Source organism: Sinocyclocheilus rhinocerous, unplaced genomic scaffold (genome assembly GCF_001515625.1).
Source record: "Sinocyclocheilus rhinocerous isolate Xijiao unplaced genomic scaffold, SAMN03320098_v1.1 scaffold957, whole genome shotgun sequence".
NCBI lineage: Eukaryota > Metazoa > Chordata > Actinopteri > Cypriniformes > Cyprinidae > Sinocyclocheilus > Sinocyclocheilus rhinocerous.
Genome location: NW_015649405.1, coordinates 792,768 through 811,632, shown reverse-complemented (window position 1 = coordinate 811,632; position 18,865 = coordinate 792,768). Strand labels below are relative to the sequence as shown.

The 18,865-nt window shown below is 37.4% G+C and overlaps 2 protein-coding genes across 10 annotated transcripts in view; one reads left to right on the top strand and one right to left on the bottom strand.

Moving 5' to 3' along the window:
• Window positions 1–1,488: 1,488 nt before the first annotated feature.
• LOC107710553 (coiled-coil and C2 domain-containing protein 1B-like) lies at window positions 1,489–17,811 on the bottom strand. 8 transcript variants are annotated; one of them, XM_016515352.1, is made up of 27 exons: window positions 17,675–17,811; window positions 16,748–16,882; window positions 16,452–16,572; window positions 15,849–15,990; window positions 15,001–15,101; window positions 14,789–14,902; window positions 14,439–14,576; window positions 14,041–14,344; window positions 13,016–13,146; window positions 11,403–11,481; window positions 11,237–11,293; window positions 10,936–11,078; window positions 10,642–10,714; window positions 9,540–9,679; window positions 9,232–9,361; window positions 8,939–9,111; window positions 8,730–8,855; window positions 6,198–6,256; window positions 6,007–6,123; window positions 5,743–5,816; window positions 5,590–5,648; window positions 5,455–5,506; window positions 4,109–4,208; window positions 3,767–3,857; window positions 3,437–3,559; window positions 2,003–2,039; window positions 1,489–1,918 (listed from the first exon to the last, which is right to left on the bottom strand). In XM_016515352.1, exons 3-26 carry the CDS (start codon window positions 16,515–16,517, stop codon window positions 2,028–2,030), a joined length of 2,604 nt encoding a protein of 867 aa, XP_016370838.1. In that variant the 5' UTR covers window positions 16,518–16,572; window positions 16,748–16,882; window positions 17,675–17,811; the 3' UTR covers window positions 1,489–1,918; window positions 2,003–2,027. The 8 variants fall into 8 exon arrangements, with proteins under 8 accessions (XP_016370838.1, XP_016370836.1, XP_016370842.1 ...); XM_016515350.1 differs by lacking the exon at window positions 17,675–17,811 and adding an exon at window positions 17,054–17,134; XM_016515356.1 differs by lacking the exon at window positions 17,675–17,811 and adding an exon at window positions 17,054–17,134 and having other exon boundaries at window positions 10,936–11,075.
• Window positions 17,812–17,982: 171 nt separating this feature from the next.
• Window positions 17,983–18,865, top strand: part of LOC107710546 (cell division cycle protein 20 homolog) — a 4,033-nt gene continuing 3,150 nt past the window's right edge. Inside the window, exons 1-3 of one of the 2 annotated variants that reach the window (XM_016515333.1) lie at window positions 17,983–18,069; window positions 18,420–18,631; window positions 18,713–18,858. In XM_016515333.1, the coding sequence (XP_016370819.1) occupies window positions 18,442–18,631; window positions 18,713–18,858 (336 nt within the window). In that variant the 5' untranslated portion in view covers window positions 17,983–18,069; window positions 18,420–18,441. Of the gene's footprint in view, window positions 18,144–18,419; window positions 18,632–18,712; window positions 18,859–18,865 lie in introns of both variants that reach the window. The other variant, XM_016515332.1, reaches the window with a different exon arrangement.

Genomic DNA, 18,865 nt, shown 5'->3' with positions numbered 1-18,865 from the left:
CCATTCGAGATGTGGATTAGTTTGTTTCTTCGTTGGAACAGATTTGGAAAAAATTCAGCATTACATCACTTGCTCACCAATGGATCCTCTGCAGTGAATGGGTGCCGTCAGAATGGGAGTCCAAACAGCTGATAAAAACATCACAATAATCCGCAAGTAATTCACATGACTCCAGCCCATCAATTAAAATCTTGAAAAAAACAAATGCCCATCAAGACATTTTTAACTTCAAACAATTGCTTCCAGCTCAAATCTGACTCCTCTATCCATAATATACTGCTTTACCCAGTGTCTGAATCAGGAGAGGAATATGCATGGAACAAGCACCACCATTTACAAGCGAAAATAGCCCAAAACAGACTGGATTTTGATGTGACAGGACAACAGAGGATGGACATTTTCACCGGAAGAAGCATTATTATGGGTTATGGAGTCAAAGTTAAAATGACTTATTACAAACATGCTGGATTTGAAAAAAATTGATGGACTGGAGTGGTGTGGTGATGATGTTTTTATCAGCTGTTTGACGGCACCCATTCACTGCAGAGAATCCACTGGTAGTAAGTGATATATTGCTGAATCTGTTCTGATAAAGAAGCAAACTCATCTACATCTTGGATGGCCTGTAAATTTTCAGCAAATTTTTCTTTTTGGGTGAGCTAATCCTTTAAGCTATTTCTGAGGTCATTGCTATGGCAAATATAATCAAAAGGTGTCATCTTATGTGTCTGAACTTAACTGCGCACTAGACCTCAATGTAAACATTGGCTATATGTGGCTAAAGTGCCTACTAGGAGCAACCCTAGTACAGAACAACCGTCAAGTGCAAGAAGAGCGATAAAAGACTTCTCTCATATATTAAGTTTAATATATATATATATATATATACAAAACAAAGCAGAATAGCTCTAAAATCTACTTTTGCTAACTTATAAGGTCAACTAAACTGTTCTGAATATTAATTCTTCTGTTCAGAGAGTCTGAATATGACTATTGCAGCACCAGTTCTAGTCCTGATCGTCAGCAAAATGCTGGGAAAGCTTACTGAAGCCTACATTTACTGGAAAAATTATAATTTTTCAATCATTCCCAAACATGGCAAGCTCGCTCATTTACCTCCTGAAGCAAGCATTAAAAAAAAAAATCGACTATTCAGAACGTTTAATGAATAATTTACATCTGGTTCAATTAGTAAAAACTGGTTTATGGCTTTAATAGTATTTATAAGGAATATAATATTTAACAGCAGTACTTTGACACGGCCTATCCGTAATAAATCAAGCAGTAAATTCACATAGGATGTAAACAAGTTTTGAAATGTCTGACAAAATGTTTGGGATTCAAACGCAAACCGTTTTGCATAGCTAATCGTGTAGAACTCATTTGCATAGCAATCATACATTAGTATTTGAGATATGGCAGGAACAGGTTCCTAGTTTGAGAGAGAACAGATTAAGTCATTCATCTTACTGCAGCAGCAGTGATTACTTTGGCATTAGTGCGTAAGTGCATCCCAGAGCAGTAAAAAAAAAAAAAAAAAGGTTAGCTCTCATTGGCTTCAGCTCCAATGCATTAATGTAACAGTTGGGGTGAACGTTATTATAAAATCAAGAGGCAATCTATCTCAAAAGGGCCGTTTAAAAGGCATATCAATCTCATGCAAGTCTGCGCACATTTTCCTGCTCCTCCTATTAATATCTCCTGTATTTTTAATAACCACCCCAACTCTTACATCCTGGTCCAACCTCTTTTACCCTGATAAAGACAAAGCTAACTCCCTCTGTCAGTGACTGTCTCTCTGTTGAGCAAGTTCCTCACTATCTCCTTCACGTGGTTCGTACCCGAGGCTAGCAGCACCGTTGAGCTTTCATCGTCCATACCTTCATCCACTCTGATAAAACCGCTGAGACCGCAAGACCTGAAAGAAAAATCAACTGTAAGGTGAAGTGTAACATGCATGTGATCATATATCTGTCAGTAGAAATGGGACAAACTTTCTTACGTTGTGAAGATGAAATCAGTGTCAGTTACAGCAGTACCTAACACAGACAGCAGATGACAGTCAAAACCAAAATATGGCATTTACACACACTCGCACTCACGCACTCACACTGACACACACTCACATACTCGCTCACACACTCACACACGCTCACACTCTCACACGCCCACACACAAAATCCCTATTTTCACTAAGAAATATGACTACCAAAATCATAAAGTACTGTCAGACGTTCATTGTCATATAGATCTATTACTGTTTAAGATTAATGCATACATTTTACTGTATTATTCCAGGTTCAATGTGAATAAATGCCTGTTCTGTATGATTTTCTTTAAGGTATTATGAACAAATATTGTACAGGTGTAGAATGACATTACTACTACCACTACTACTAATAATAATATCAGTTATTATTGTTTATTTGTCTGTTTACACTTATTTTTTTATGATGTTGGTTATTTTCCATTCACACTGTAGAGGAATATTATAAAATATTAATATATCAATAGTATTATAATTATTATTAAAAATAATAAACTATTATTATTATTATTATTTGTGTTTTTGGTCATTTTCACTGTAGAATTTTGAAACCTAGCCAAGAGGAATATTATATAATAGCAATATATTATTGTTAATATTAACAACAACAACAACAACAATAATAATTATTATAATAATAAATCAATTTTTATTGTTGTTGTTTTTAGTCCACTTTTTATTTGCACTGTTGGGTTTTAAACCCAGAAAACAGGAATATTATATAATAGTAATTTATAAATTTTGATTATTATTATTATTACTGTTAATAATAATAATAAATGAAATATCAGAATTTTAATATATAATAGCAATATATTTCTGTCCTATCTTTCATGCATCATTGTAAAATGGTCCGATTAAACACACAGGCCTTCGTTTCACATGAAGAAAGACCTTTGAGTTTCTTTGTGTAATCTGACAACAGTGTTTTTGTAACACTTTATTTTAAGGTGTCCTTGTTACACGTTACGTGTATTTACTATTATAATAACAATAAATTATGCATAATTACATTCAAGTAGCCCTAAGCCAAACCCTAATCTTAACCCTAACTATATAGTAAGTACATGCAGTTAATTAATATTACTCAGTACTTAAATGTATAACTACACTGTAACAAGGACACCTTAAAATAAAGTGTAACCGTGTTTTTTATATTTATAATGTTATTAATATTTCAATATAAATACATTAAGCAGGCCATCTCTTAATCTGTGTCATTAAATGAAATTGTATAATGCACCTTTAATCACCCTAAATATTTACCTTCATCTTAATGTTCAAATTTTGGGCGAGTGTGACGCTGTTCACTTTTTAATATTAACAGACCAGGAACAAACATGAGCATTCAGCCGTGCCTTCATTAGACACAGCCACAGGAGCACTAACCTGTGGCTCCTCTAGCACTAGCCATCGTTCTGTGACAGTCTGGTGGTCCTGCCCACCCAGCGGCTCTCTGAGACGCACCCTCACCTCCAGACGACCACCTGTGGCCTTCCGCCCATCCATGAGCTGCGTGCAGAAATGAAGCCAATGCCATAAACATACATCTCCTACACAAATGTAAACATAGTGATATCTGGCTAATGGGTGTGAGATTGTCCCATTTTAGCTCAAGTTCATGTGTTAAACACACATATATGTTTGCTTTCACAGCTGATGTTTGCACTCTCGTCTCTGGCTCCTATGCACATACTGTTGAAAAACAGCCCCGCTCACCTCCACTATCTCTCTCACTTCGCTTTCAGTTTCCAGTTTCTCCAGTTTGAGCTGGGCTGTTCCTAACGGCTTGTCACTTCTCAGGAAGCCACTGTCACAAAACAAAGAAGTCAGTGTGAAGCTCAGATCCACCTACACACAATGACCCGGCATGCACCACAACTACCACAGAGTTCAATCAGAGCAGCACTGGTTGATATTTATCCTGACCTGTGTGTCTGCCCAATAGAAATGAATCTTAAACAAAAGTGTGTACTGTTAGGAGACAATAGAGTAAAAGTCCCAAAATGATGATTATTTGGAGACTTTGGATCAGTGCTTATGTCCAACAGCAACACCCACGCTTTGTGCAGCACTTCCAGCTTCAGGCCTTTAGACTGTATAACTCTCCTGAAGCCACGGTGGTTCCGGTTGATGTTCAGTTTGAAGGTCTGGTTATACTCTGCCAAAAGACCAAATAAGTCCATACCTTCAGCAGCAAATATTCATTTTAATTACACTGCTCTCTAAAATACTTGATTCTAATTCTGGTATTCATAGTGTCCTGCAGTCAAATATTTCTGTATAATATTCACTAAACTGTATATTTGTCCCAGCTAACTGATTTCCTATATACGTCTCTCCTAAAGTATTCCCAATTTTAATCAATAAAAGTTTGGTCAGTAAGATTTTTTTTTTAGTAAGGAGGATACATTAAATTGATCAAAAGTGACAGTAAATACATTTATAATGTTAAAAATATTTCTATTTCGTTTTATTCATCAAAGAATCCTGAGAAAATGTATCATGATATCGGCCCCACTTTATATTAAGTGGCCTTAACTACTATGTACTTAGATCAAAAATTAAGTACAATGTACTTATTGTGTTCATATTGTATTGCAAAACACTTTTGCTGCTATTAAGGTGGGATATGGGTAAGGTTAGGGACAGGTTTGTTGGTATGGGTAGGTTTAAGGGTGGGTTAAGGTGTAAGGGATGGGTCAACTGTGTAATTATAAATGTAATTACAGAAATTAATTACAGATGTAATTACATGCAGGTATTTTTAAAATATAAGTACAATGTAAAAACATGTATGTACACAATAAGTGCACTGTACCAAATTATTAATTTAAAAGTACATAGTTTTTAAGGCCACTTAATATAAAGTGGGTCCATGATATCCACCAAAATATTAAGCAGCACAACTGTTTTCAGCATTGATAATAATAATAATAATAATTAAGTGTTTCTTGTGCACCAAATAAGCATTTTAGAATGTTTTATGAAACATCATGTGACATCGAAGACTAGAGTAATACATCACTTCAATAAATAAAATTTTAAACTATATTTAAATAGAAAACAACATCTTAAATTGTCATAATTTCTGTTTTCCTGTAGTAATAATGGCAAGGTCGTGGGTTCGATTCACAGGGAATATATGAACTGATGAAATTTATACCTTAAATGCAATGTAAGCTGCTTTGGATAAAAGTGTCTGCTAAATGCATAGATGTAAATGTAATAATATTTCACAATATTATTGTTTTTACTATAGTTTTGATCAAATAAATGTAGCCCTGGTGAACAGAGTTAGAGTCTTCTTTCAAAAACAAAAATCTTACTGACCCCAAATTTTGGATGGGTAGTGTACAATTACAAAGTATTTAAAAATACAGAAATGAATAGCTGAACATTTTTACCTGGGTTGTTGGTATTTTTGATGACTGATGTTTTATGTTTCTGAGGTTGATCCTAACATAAACAGAGAAAGTAATTAATATCAAATGGATGACTGGGTAAAATGAAGCCTAGGTGACTGAAGAACTCGTACTCACTGTACTGGGATACGGGAAATCAAACTTGACATAGGCATCCAAGTCATTTGTTGCAACACCTTTCAAAAGAAGCAGAGAGGGGAGATGTTTAAAAGCAAGATGCTTCCTAACAGTGTTGTTGAGTGTTTGTTTCAAGAACAGTTTGAAGCTTACCAGGGGGAGCAGGAAGGTTCATCCCTCTAACAATGACCACAACCATATCTGTGCTACTGAGCTCCGGGAAAATCCTACAAGAGCACAAGTCAAGAAAAAGAAATCATGTTATTCAATGAAACATCACATATTTCCCTTGACGGTGGTGTTAAACAGTAGTGTGCTGAACAGTAGTAAAGTAGGTGCTTCCTGTAGAAGACACTCAGATCAGGACACTGTTTTGGGCTTTTCCTTGATGTAAGATCTGCAGTGAGCGTGTCAGACCTGACAGTGCGATATGTTCTCTCCTCAAAGTGATGTTTAGGAGGCTGGAGCCCCCTGTTCTGCGCCAGTTTAAGAACCTCCAGGCTCTTCTTACATTGTTCTGCCATGTTCTCAAACCTACAAGAGGGAAAACTGGAATAAATGAATGAATTTCATTTACTGAAGCGGTGTACTGGTGATGCGATACATACTTGGTTGTTTCTGCGACATTCCCCATGTGTGTGAACTGCTTGGAGTACGTCACACATTTCTGAAGAAGAAAGGAAACATGTCCTACTTACATATTCCACATCCGCTTACAGGTTCTGTCTCAAAACCTAGTGATCTGCCTACTTAGACAGCATTTTAGGCATGTGGGTGTTTTCATAAGCAAGATAAGCTGTCTGCTTGCCGAAGCGTAAAACTGTGTTGTTGCTGACAGGTCTTGATTATTGAAAATCACGTTATATTTGATGCAAAGCTAACTCAATTAAAGGGGTCCTATTATGCTCTTTTACAAAGTCTTGATTTTGTTTTGGGGGTGTACTAGAACAGGCTCTCATACTAGGTTGTTCGAAAAACACATTATTTTTCACATATTTTACATTATTACAACACCTCTCTCCCCAGTCTGGCATGAACGGCTTGAATAGTTCCACGTTGTTTAAGTTCCGTTGGACTTTATGGACATGGCAAATTGGAATTACCTATTACAGGGCTCGTGGAAGAGTTCAAATGCACCAAGGCAAGGCTCGTCATGACCCTAACTGAATCCGAGGATGCAGTCATTCGAACAGCGGCCCCCCGGGTGGTAGCAGGAAGGAAGTGGACTCCATCGGAAGCTGTTCAGAGTGCAAAGTGCGCTTCACTTCAGAGATGTGGTTGGACAAGTACAGCATGGAAGGGCAGGGTTCGGACTCATCCCAAAAACTCCTCTGTGGCACAAAGCAACATCAGTGCAGAAGAGACAGCTAGTGGTAGAAGAAGTCAGGAGACAGGAGGAGGGTGAGCGACATGCCAAAGCCGTCTCAATGGCCAAGCAGGGGAAATGGACCAATGTTAAATAAAATATCTCCTTTTGAAGTGGACTTTGAACTTTGTAACTTTGCAGATCTTTTTTATGCTCAAACAGCAACATTACAGACTAACTAAAGTTGAAAAAGTGAAAAAGCATAATAGGACCCCTTTAAATCAAATGAAAAAAACTTTGTAACTGTAAATAGAGTCAAGAAATCGATTCCAGTGGCTCAGATGGATTCCAAAAACCTGCCATAGTGTTTCTTATTTATTGTCTCTGATTTTGATCGGTGTCTTTGAGTGTGTCTTAAGCTAATGCACAGTACTGTTTAAGTTCTCGTTGGGTTACGTCTTGGGTAAAAAAAAAATTTTTATAAAAAAATAATGGTACTCAACATACCCAGTTAAAGAAGTCACCACTCACCACTGCTATATACTCATCTACATTAAATAAAAAATGTACTATTTCAACCAATATATATTTCATTCTTGCTAGAGTATCACACTGTTAGCTTAGCAACATGCTAACATCAAATTCTTATACTGAATAGCATGTGATTCTCATGAGCATGATTTGCGAAATATTGACTACAAATACACTTATAGTGAGTATAAATTTACTATTTTGCCCAATGCTTATTTTACTCTTTATAAAAGGGATAGTTCACCCAAACCGAAAATTCTGTCATTAATTACTCACCCTCATGTCATTCCAAACCCGTAAGACCTTCGTTCATCTTCAGAACATATTGAGATATTTTTATGAAATCAGAGAGCTTTTCTCCCATAGACAGCAATGTAACTGAAATGTTCCCAGACCCAGAAACGTAGTTAGGACATCGGTAAAACAGTCCACGTGACATCAGTGGTTCAACTGTAATTTTACGAAGCTGCGAGAATACTGTTTGTGTGCAAAGAAAACAAAAATAACGACTTTATTCAACAAAGGCCAAAAAAGTGCATCCATCAATAATAAAAAGAACTCCATGTGGCTCCGGGGGGTTAATAAAGGCCTTCTGAAGTAAAGCGATGCATTTGTGAAAAAAACAAAAACAAAAATGCAAGTACGACAGATAGTGGAAGCTAGAGTTTACAAAGTTTTAAATATGGATATTTTTCTTACACAAATGCATCAATCATTCACCCCCCGGAGCTGTGTGGAGTATCTTTTATGATGAATGGACCGCACGTTTTTGGGCTTCAAATTCTCAACATCCATTCACTGCCATTTTAAATCTTGCAAGAGGAAGAGCAAGGAGATTTTTTAATATAACTCCGATTGTATTCGTCTGAAAGAAGAAAGTCATATACACCTGGGATGGCTTGAGGGTGAGTATATCATGGGGTAATTTTTCATTTTTGGGTGAAATATCCCTTTAATCGCAAATTCTGTTGAAATCAAAAATGTAACATGCTCTTCTTGTGAGCAATGTCTTTGAAATATTGACTATAAATAGTTTTATTGATTGTAAATTGCCAACCCAATATGTATTTTATGCTTTATGTTAGAGTATCACTCTGTTAGCTAAGCAACATGCTAATATCAAACTATTGCAATCAAAAATGTAGTATGTTGTTTGTGTAGCGTGCACATACAGAGTTCCAATTCATTGGCATATGAGATTTCATTTCAGATCCATTTCGATGGTAGCTGACTATGTAGAAACTAGGTTTTTGCACAGATCCATTCTCTGTGTTACTTCATTAATTCACCAACTTCTGGTTACCTCGCATTGCTCTTTGAGTAGTTTGGTGAGTTGAGTGTAGACCTCCTCAGCCTTCTCTGAGATCTGAACATCACTATGATGGACTAGGATGAAGTCCTCGTCCTCATCTCCAGGCGGTGAAGGCACCTGAAAATAAAGGGGGAGTTATTACTCATTTCATTATGGATTTGTTAAAGAATTTATTTAAAAAAAAACAATCACAGTGTTACCTTGCTTATGTCCACCCTCTTGCCGCTGCGGGCGGCTTCTATCATGGGGTCCAAACCCTTTGCTGCGCGCAGGAGGGTCTTGGCCTGCTCTAGGTCATTCTTTTGCTTTGCCTGCAGCGCTGCTTTCATGTACTGCTTTTTGCGGCCTTCCAGAAACTCCAGCTGCTGCTGAGCTGAGGAGACAATAACCAGATTTAAACCAGTTTGAGAGAGTTTTGTGCGCTTCTTATGTAACTCAGTTACAAAATATAAAAACATCCCAATTAAAAGGCCATCTTAAAACACAACTCTACCAGTGTCAGGCAGACTTCCTCTTTTAGACGTTCTGTCTGGGGAAGGTGAAGGGGTCCTCTTGGGCTTCTGTACCGTTGGCTGTACTGCAAGAGTGGGCCTCTTTTGGTCGCCTACTTTCGGAGCTTTAACCTAGAAAGCAAATTAAAAAAAAGTGATAGTGCATTATGCATTCATTATAATGCCTTAAGAATACCCTTATAATATATTATAAATACGGGCTTCATAGAAAGTGTTACCAGTGATTTCTTTAAAAGAAAGGAGGGACAACATGGAAATATTTAAGAAATGCTACAAACTAAGAATTTACCTTCTCCTCTCCCTCTTCATCGTCCTCTTCACCATCACCAGCTTCAGCTTCATTAGATGTTAGTTTATTGGCTGTTTCCAACACTGCAGCCAATCCCTGCTCTGGAGAAGCAGCCTTCTGGCCTGGGATTGGAGGAAAGCCTATAGAGAACACTTCAGTTTAACATAACTCCTCATTTTCTTAGCAGGAATTCAAGCTAATAATTAAAGAATTTAAAAAAATATATATTATCATTCAAAAGTTGTGAGGAAATTAATACTTTTATTTAGCAAGGATGCATTAAATTGATCGAAAGTGACAGTAAAAACCATTTATAACTGTTACGGTCTTGCCTAACCAGAAATCCTTCATTTGCGCCTTCCTGTCACCAGATTGTGTTTGTTTGTTTTGGGTTCTTTTTTTCTTGTGTGTTTGTAACGTGGAGTCAAGCGGCAGGTGCAGTGGGTTACCGGTGATGAGTTTACTGGTAAAAAAGGGCTTTGTTCCTTTTCCCAGCGTGTCTGGCCCCCATTTGCGCTTGATGCCTCTTCAGTACCAGTTTATGTGCATACTTTAATTTTCTTTTAAGTTTTCTATTTCCTTTTGTGTTGGTATTGTTTAATTCAGTTATAGATTACTTTAATAAACATATATTTTTGGGTTAATTTCATTTGTATGTGACCTCCCTTATTTATGTTACGCTGCCTTGAGCCTACTGACTATTTCAAATAATTATGGTTCTTTTTAAATTTCTATTAATGGAATTCTGAAAGAAAAAAAAAAATCACTTGTTTCCACAAAAATATTAAGCACTACAACTATTTTCAATGATAAGAAATGTTTCTTAAGCACCAAATTAGCATATTCAAATTTCAATACGACACTGAAGACGGAGTAACGGCTGCTAAAATTTTACTTTGCCTTTGTAGGAATAAATTACATTACAAAATATATTAAAACAGAAAACTGTTATTTTATATGTTAATATTTCACAATATTGCAACCTTAACTGTATTTTTAATCAAACAAATGCAGCCTTGGACAAGAACATCTTTTGAATGGTAGTGGACATGTACACAAAAATATATGTACAGGTCTTCTTTTTGACTACAGAAGAGCCAACCTGGAGGGGCTGGAAGTTCGTCAAAATTGACAGGTCGGCCTGCTTTATGGGCACGGATGGCAGCCTGGTATTGCTGTGGGTCACACAAAGAACATAATCTGAAATCAACAAGTCAGTGGAAACACCTTTCTATGTGTAAAATGTGCTGTAGTTATGTTAACATGAACCTTCCTCCACATTCAGATAAAATCTAAAAAGGAAACACGGCAAGAGAAATCGAAAGTTTGTGGACACTCAGTGGTGACAATGTGCCATTATTTGAGGTTTAGGTGTCATTTTGACATGTTTACTAACTTTAGCAATGCGGTCATGCATGCGGGCTTTGCGCTCATCTCCGCTGGCCTTAGCTTGTGTGAAGGCCTCTTTGTACTTGGCCATCCTCTGTTCCAGAGCGTCAAGAACAGTCTGGGGCTGAGCTGGGCTAGAAACGCTGTCTGCTGGTATAATAAAAACAAAAAATGAACACTAGGAGACAGGAAAAGCATTCCAATTCAGGTCACAAGTACAGTAATTCAGGTAAGACCATAATTAGACTATTAAAAGAGACACATGCTCAGCCTCTGAAAATATCTGATGTGAGAACTGGTGTACTAACCAGGAGCTGAAGGTGAGGTAACAGCTTTTTGAGGTGCAGGGTGAGTAACTGTAGAGGCTGTGGAAAAGATTCAAAGCTCCAAGCCTTAAAAAATATATAACAAATATGCAACACATCATAGCTACTATAGTATCTTTCTGACCACAAATGATAATTTAGGTCTAACCTTGAGACAGAGGGGGCGGAAGGGAGTTCATGTCCACCGGCTGGCCTTTCTCCAAAGCCTCAATGGCTGCATCGAATCCCTGAGCCAAACAAGCAAACGGCATAGTGCTATTCTTTGTCTACTTCCTACAAGTCTTGAATACCTCAAATAACTTAGCACATTTTTGTTACAAGTGAGTTATTAGAAATCATGGTTTACGAGAACAAGACACTTCGTTAAGAGGAATATCCAAACTCGTTCATATGACCCAAATCATATGACGTTGCTAAAAAAGAACATTATTTTGTGTATTTGGTGTAATGAAATGTGTTTATGTGGTTTAAGGTTAAAAAAACACATTATTTTCCACATACTGTACATTATTGTTTCTCCTCATACCCCGCCTTTCTGAAACGCGTTGATTTTTACAAAGCTCATTGGTCTGAAAAGCGAGGTGTGCTCTGATTGGCCAGCTATCCAGTGTGTTGTGATTGGCCGAATACCTCAAGCGTGTGACGGAAATGTTACGCCCCTTACCATACTGATGCCGTGTCCCGCGCAACAAGACAAAAACAATAAACCCCATTATAAATGAGGCATTTGTTGCATCCAGTGGGGACATAATTACAGATTATAATGACTTATACTGTAATTTTACGCGTTGCGTTGCATCGAGCCGCATAAACATAAAACCATGTCTGCATTTGTGATTGGAGAAACGACAAACAACAAGCGCTACTCTACACTGCTCAAAACTCACGTTTGAATCATCAGTGGCAAATCCTTTAAATATGAAAACGTACTTATTTGTCAGAACACCGGCATTGTAGGCGACTCTCCCAGGACACAGTCCTCGTCCTCCGTAAAATGCATTGCACACATCTGAATATTTGGTTTGAACTGTTCTGGAACAGTGTTGTAAATACAACTTAACCACTGATTTCTAATTGTGTCCTCTTTTGGAAGGCCAAACAAAGTAGTTTGCATTGCTTTCACAATGAAACACACAGCGTCTCCACGACATGGCGGCGGTAACAATACTACAGCGAGAATAAAAGTTACGCCTCCTTTCTTTGCGTGAACATTTTGCAGCTTGTAACACTCCAAAGAGAAAGGAAAACTTGAAATTGCATCATATGACCCCTTTAAGTACAAAACCAACTGAAACGCTCGATAAAAACAGTAAAGGCTTTGAGATACAAAGTCTTTGGCAAGTTTGAGTCAAAATGTCCATATTAGAGCAGAAGGTAAACGGAAAAAGACACATTAACAGGGTGTGATACATTTACAAAGCCATGCCTGTTAACTGAGCACAGACAGCACAGTTACAAAAGTTTGTTTTGGTTTTAACTGAAGCAACTAAAAGAGTTTACAAGACAAAACAAAGAAAACAACTACATTAACAATAACAAATCTATTCATATTTCAACTGTATATAATTAATTAGAAAGAAGGAATCCAAACTTTGTATAATTCTGTACAAAGTGAATTTGCGAACTGATAAAACGCTCATTTTGAAATTTTGAAGGCATGAAGCCCTGAGAGGAAAGCATAAATATGCCACTGTTTGAAAATTAACAGTACAGAAACAGCGATACATAGCTATATACATTTGATTAGAAACCATATCTTACCTTGCTGGTCTTTATATGCATTTTGGCTTGGACAATATCTCCTGCTTGTTTGGCCTTGAGAGCTGCCATCCTGTATTCCTTCTGTCGCTCTAACAGAACGTCTTTATTGGGCTGTCCGGCTGGTGAGTCTGCTTTAGGAGCAGAGGAAACCACAATGTACCATTTACAAAAACAGCTCTGTAGAATGTCATACTTCTAGTTAAATTAGCAAGTCACAAACAACTTAAAGGGAAAGGGCCTCATTTTCAACATAGTTTGCTTTTCTACATCCAGCGTTGATGATCCATTGAATACAATTTATTTATTTATTTATTTTTGCACATTTTGAATTATGACTACAGATATTATGGAAACTGCCAAAAAAAAAGAAAAGATTCCTATGAAATTATATTATCAGTATATGTTTTAGAGTTGTTGGAAAGCATGGAATAATTTAGCAAATACATACTCCACGCATAAATCAATACAACTGCTGTCAAATATTAATCAGAGAATAGGGATTAAGTCTGTTTTAAAATACTTACCAAAAGGACTAGTAAAAATGCTTCTATTTTGCATTATTTTCTCATTTAACATACACAAGTTTCATTACAAATTCTAAGCATAATTTAAGTGAAAAATATAACTGAACATTCTACATGAATTGCTGAAGATTTAACAATTCAAATGTTTGAGATAGATAAGATTTTAAAATGTTTTTTGAAAGAAGCATTTTATGTTCATCAATGCTGGATTTATTTTTTAGAAATATTGTGAAATATTATTCCAATTTAAAATAACTCTGATTATTTTAAATCTGATTTGTACAAAGGACTGCCATGTCACAAATTTGATTACTGACCTAGAAACAGTGCTGAATTAAATTCTTCATCGTTTTTATATAACTTTCTCGTATTTTCCTAAAACGTTTTCATTTCTTGGTTTAAATGAAAATAAATCCTATAAATTCAGACACTAGCTAGGCATTTTATCTTTCAACCATTAACTTAAACTGTGGTATGTTGTCACAAAAACACTTGACTGACCTAAGAGCAATTCAGTGCCACTTGCTGCATGTTCCCCTTCTGGGGATGACAGGGAAGCTGGAGACGTCACACCGGAGGACTCGTCTTTAGTGTTTGATGCTGGACCCATGACAACAGGGGCGGCCTCTGCAGAGACAGGAGAGATCTCAACAGCGCTGTCACACTCCCCGTGCTGATCAGGTGAAGCTGCAGGGGCAGGGGGCCGACTGGGACCACCAGATGCTCCACATGCAACTGGAGGAGGAATCTCTGTTTCGTCAATCTTCCCTCCTTTCCGTACTGATGCCAGCATAGTCTGTAGAGTCTAAACAAAAATATGAGCCTGTCAATTGTCATAAATTATCATAAAAAATGATGTATCCAAAGTTTGTTTGAGCAATGACGCTACATCTGCATACCTTGAGGCCTCTCTCATATCTCCGAGCTTTAGAGGTTTCCCCTGCAGCTTTGGCATTGGTAATAGCCATCCTATACAGGTTTATTCTCTCCTCTAACGTGTGCTCAATGCTACCAGGCACCGAAGAAACCTTAGTGTCCCGTGAGAAAAAAAAAAATATATATATATTTTATGAGGCGGCACATGACTTATTTCACAAAAGCCTTCTACCATTTCACAACAACGTTTATGTTAATGGAGATGTGCAAATTAATAATAAGAAAGATTAAAATCTAACTTTGATATTACAACTAACACAATTGTACAAAGACAATATGTTTATGCCTTGCCAAATAAACATTTAGATCATACCTGGCTGGCTGGCGTCAGTTCTGCTGAAGGGGTTTCCGCACTAATGGGGGAGGCAGGGGTTGCGGTACCTGAGTCTTCCGTTTCCTCTTCATCAACCACTTCCTGCAGCTCAGCCTAACGAGAATCACAACAAGCACTATAAACGCACTATACCAGATTCAAAAGCTGCTGACAGTGAAAAGAAACAGACAATAATCACAGGTTTAATTTACCAAGAGGTCTTCATCATTCTCCAGACTGTCATCTTCATCATCATCAATGTCTTTCATGCAGGCCTCTGCCATTTTTGCAATATCCTCCATCGGTAATGGAGCTTGAACATAAAAATTTTAATCAAATTTATTTAGGTGTTCACAAAATATTTTCAAGATCATAAAAACTAATCAGAATACCGATAAGACAGATGATAGAAATGCTACCCTGTGGGTCAAGGTTTGGCTGGTTTCGCAATTACACCATCTAGCTGCAAAAACATCTTTTTTTACTGATGGTCATTCAAAAGGTGCCATGCACTATGATATTTTTTTCTGCCAATTCACAAGTGTTTGATTGCATTATAGCATAGTACAATACATATGTTTATTACATTACATAAACATTATAATGTTACAATACTGACCGATTTTGGATTTCTATTTTGATATATTTTATTAAAATAAAATATTTAAAAATGATTTATTCCTGTGATGGCAAGGCTGAATTTTCAGCAGCCAATGTCAGTGTCATGATCCTTCAGAAATTATTCTCATAATATGCGCCAAAAAAAGTGCACAAGATCAAAGATGTCAAGTTCTTAAATCATGTACTTCTAAAGTGTTCCTCATCAACCGAGCAACTGCCCCGAAATGAATGGGAATATGCTAAGAGAGACAGCTCTCTTCAGGTAATACAGACCTTGGCACTACCACAGCATGCATTAAGAGTACATTAAAGAATGCATTAGGTGATAGTATTTCAGATCCTACCTTTTAAAGTTTGGCAGCAACAGACACGGCCTGCATTTATTATATGAATTTCAAAAAATAAAAAAAATAAGAATAACGATAATCACGATGCCCACCTTTACCAGCCTTTTTCCCCCTGGGAGCCACATTGGGTTTCTTCCCAACAATGGCAGCAAATTCTGCTTCTAAAGCTGGATCATCCAGATCTTGCTCCATGTCCATCATATCATCTGGCTTGAAATCAAGCAACAATCCCATCTACAAAGAAACAAGAGCTTACATGTAAAGGTCCAATAGCACCCTTATCTCAGTCACGAGATGGACAGATCATCAATGGATTCTAACACAGAGCCCCTGTCCAATACAAACAACAGACATAATCCTTAAAGGGACAGTTCACCCTAAATGAAAACAGTCATTACTTTAGTAACTTACAAAGCCAGACTTATTATTTCAATATGAACTGTCCCTTTAAAATGTTTAGTTTACAACATTCACAGTTGACAGTCATACGCAAAACATTTCACAGATCATCAATGGATTCTAACACAGAGCCCCTGTCCAATACAAACAACAGACATAATCCTTAAAGGGACAGTTCACCCTAAATGAAAACAGTCAAAGCCAGACTTTTTATTTCAATATGAACTGTCCCTTTAAAATGTTTAGCTTACAACATTCACAGTTGACAGTCATACGCAAAACATTTCGACACTGACCTGTTTGGCTGCAGCTGCTCCTTGGCCTTTCGGCGCCGCTGCTCGCTTGTTTTTCCGGGCAAACATCCCGTCCAGCTCCCGCTCCTCCACCCTTTAGTTACAGGACAGACAACCACCTGTCCTGAATGAACGTGACGTGTAAATAAGGAATAATCTTTTCGTCTTAAACCGATTTGTAATGTTGAAGTGAAACAGCAGCGTGGAGGTTTCTGGTCGCGGAATGACAGTTTAGCTTGAGGAAGTTTATTAAGGCAAACGTCACATGTGCTGTTAACACGTGGGCTCTGCTGACTCACCCCGTTGATCCAGAAGAGCACTGTGGAGCAGTTTACTTTCTTTTCCTCGCCAACAGTAAACCCACTCCACTTCCTCCTTCCTTCCTACCGTACGAAGGGCTTCGCAAACCTGGCAGTTTATGTGATGCAAACACCCTGCGAGGATTCCAAACAACATTATAACAACACACACTCCTTAAAAACAGAAAACTGTACATAAGTTACTTGTCAACAGAAAACTCGCAGTAGAGTTCCATTCGTTAGCGAAGACCTCTGGCATATTAAATGATAACCATCTGACGTTAAACAAAATGTTAATGTATTTACCTCAGTGAATTTTCTAATGAAAACGCAGCTGGGAACACAGAGCTGCATGTAACAATTGGCTTTGTTTTGCTACTGAAACCAATGCAACAAAAACATCAAAGACAAGCCACGCCCAGCAGTGGCAAACCGCAACCGGTCTTTAGAATTTTCAAAATAAAAGTTTTAATCTCTAAATGACAGACCGGTTTTCAAAAATAAAAGGATCTCTCACTGAAAATGACAGCATTTCAAAACCATATGGGTTCAGATGTTAATAACAGCCTCGGTAAAGAAACTGACAGACACAATTCCATGTATTGACTAAAAAAATAAATAAAATGCAATGAAAGCGAACGGTTGTATCTTGTGATATCTTTGATATTTTCATGTCAGACCTTGTGCAATACATAAATACTTATATTTTCCATAATAAAACACGCGTCCTTTACAAATCTATGCGTGTAATATTAAGTTAATTGTTTTTAGATTTTACCTCTCTGCACATTCCTGTGTATAACAACTGTATGTATATTTACTATTTGTATTCCTATGTTATTATATTTTGTAAATCTGTTATTCACCTGTAATTCTGTGTCTAGCTGGTGTATTTGTTGTATTTCTGTGAGCACATGAAACTCTTACCAATTCAAATTCCTTGTATATGTGTTTCCAGTCAACATCTCAACTAGAATGCATCATTCAGAAACATTATCCTGTCATATCTACGTTTTTACCTGAAATATATAAAAGATATTAACAACAGACCAACGAGTAACAAATCAGATTAACAACATACACAGAATCGAGCCTAACAAAGGACTCTTAATATGTAATACTATCAGGAAGTGCTCTGCGATGCGATTCACCAATCAGCGCGCAGCATTCTGCCCTGCTGCCTTGGTAACAGCGAAAACTTTTGTTTTTTGAATTCACCAATCATGACAGGCGTTTCAGACATTTAAACTCTGGCGTTCATCCGTTAACTATCTTCACCTGCTCAGACGATAGTCGACTCTGCTTGTGGAAAGACGAAACTGGTGTGTAAATAAGAGCGCTTATTTTTTGGTGACAATTTTGTTGAGCTTCGAGGAACGGATTTGTCGGATCTGTGGTAAGATTAAATATAAAGTATGGTTTGGTTTTCCCCCGGGTTGGTTAAGTTATTTACACAACTGCAATAATCCACATTGTATTGGTTGCGTTTCGTGACTGTTCACAAATATAGTTAACTTATACATTTTTGTTAAAGTTTATGGAAAGTATACATTCTGTTTATTAATTTAGTTTTACATATTTTACATCAAACGGCGCTTCATCATGCTTCACGTGCTCCATGTGGCCAAGCTCTATAACTTTGCTGTTATCTGTGTTTTTTTTTCTCCCACAGAGTGATCGCAGCTGCTGTAATAATGTCCCATTTTGGGTTTGAGAATGACGTCCACAACGTCCTCCGTCTGGACATGCCCATCACAAACGCCCCGATGGCGAGATGGCAAAGGAAAGCCAGCACCTCCAACTCCACCAACACAAACTCCCTCTCACCGAACAGGAATGTCAACAGTTCAGTGAGCCTTTCCAAAACCCCCAGCAAAACACCAGGTAAGAGCCACATGGGTCCAGCTCCTGCTTACTGTAGAGTTGGAGTGTCTTCAGTGTTACATAATTAATGTCTCCAAACAGGAAAGAACGGCAAGACCCAAAACACCCCCTCTAAGGCAGGAGGAGATCGATTCATCCCAACAAGGAATAACAAACAGTTAGATGTAGCCAGTTTTCTTATTTCCAAAGAAAACGAGCCAGTGGAAGAAACCGCATCCTCTACAGCAGTAAGAT

What these genes read in the sequence shown, in the direction of transcription:
- LOC107710553 (XM_016515352.1), bottom strand. Translation starts at nt 16,517, where the DNA reads ATGTTTGCCCGGAAAAACAAGCGAGCAGCGGCGCCGAAAGGCCAAGGA. An exon ending in GATATGAGAGAGGCCTCAAG is followed by an intron (nt 14,345 to 14,438) that starts GTATGCAGATGT and finishes ATTTTTGTTTAG; the next exon opens with ACTCTACAGACTATGCTGGC. An exon ending in AAGTGAGAGAGATAGTGGAG is followed by an intron (nt 3,560 to 3,766) that starts GTGAGCGGGGCT and finishes TTCTGCACGCAG; the next exon opens with CTCATGGATGGGCGGAAGGC.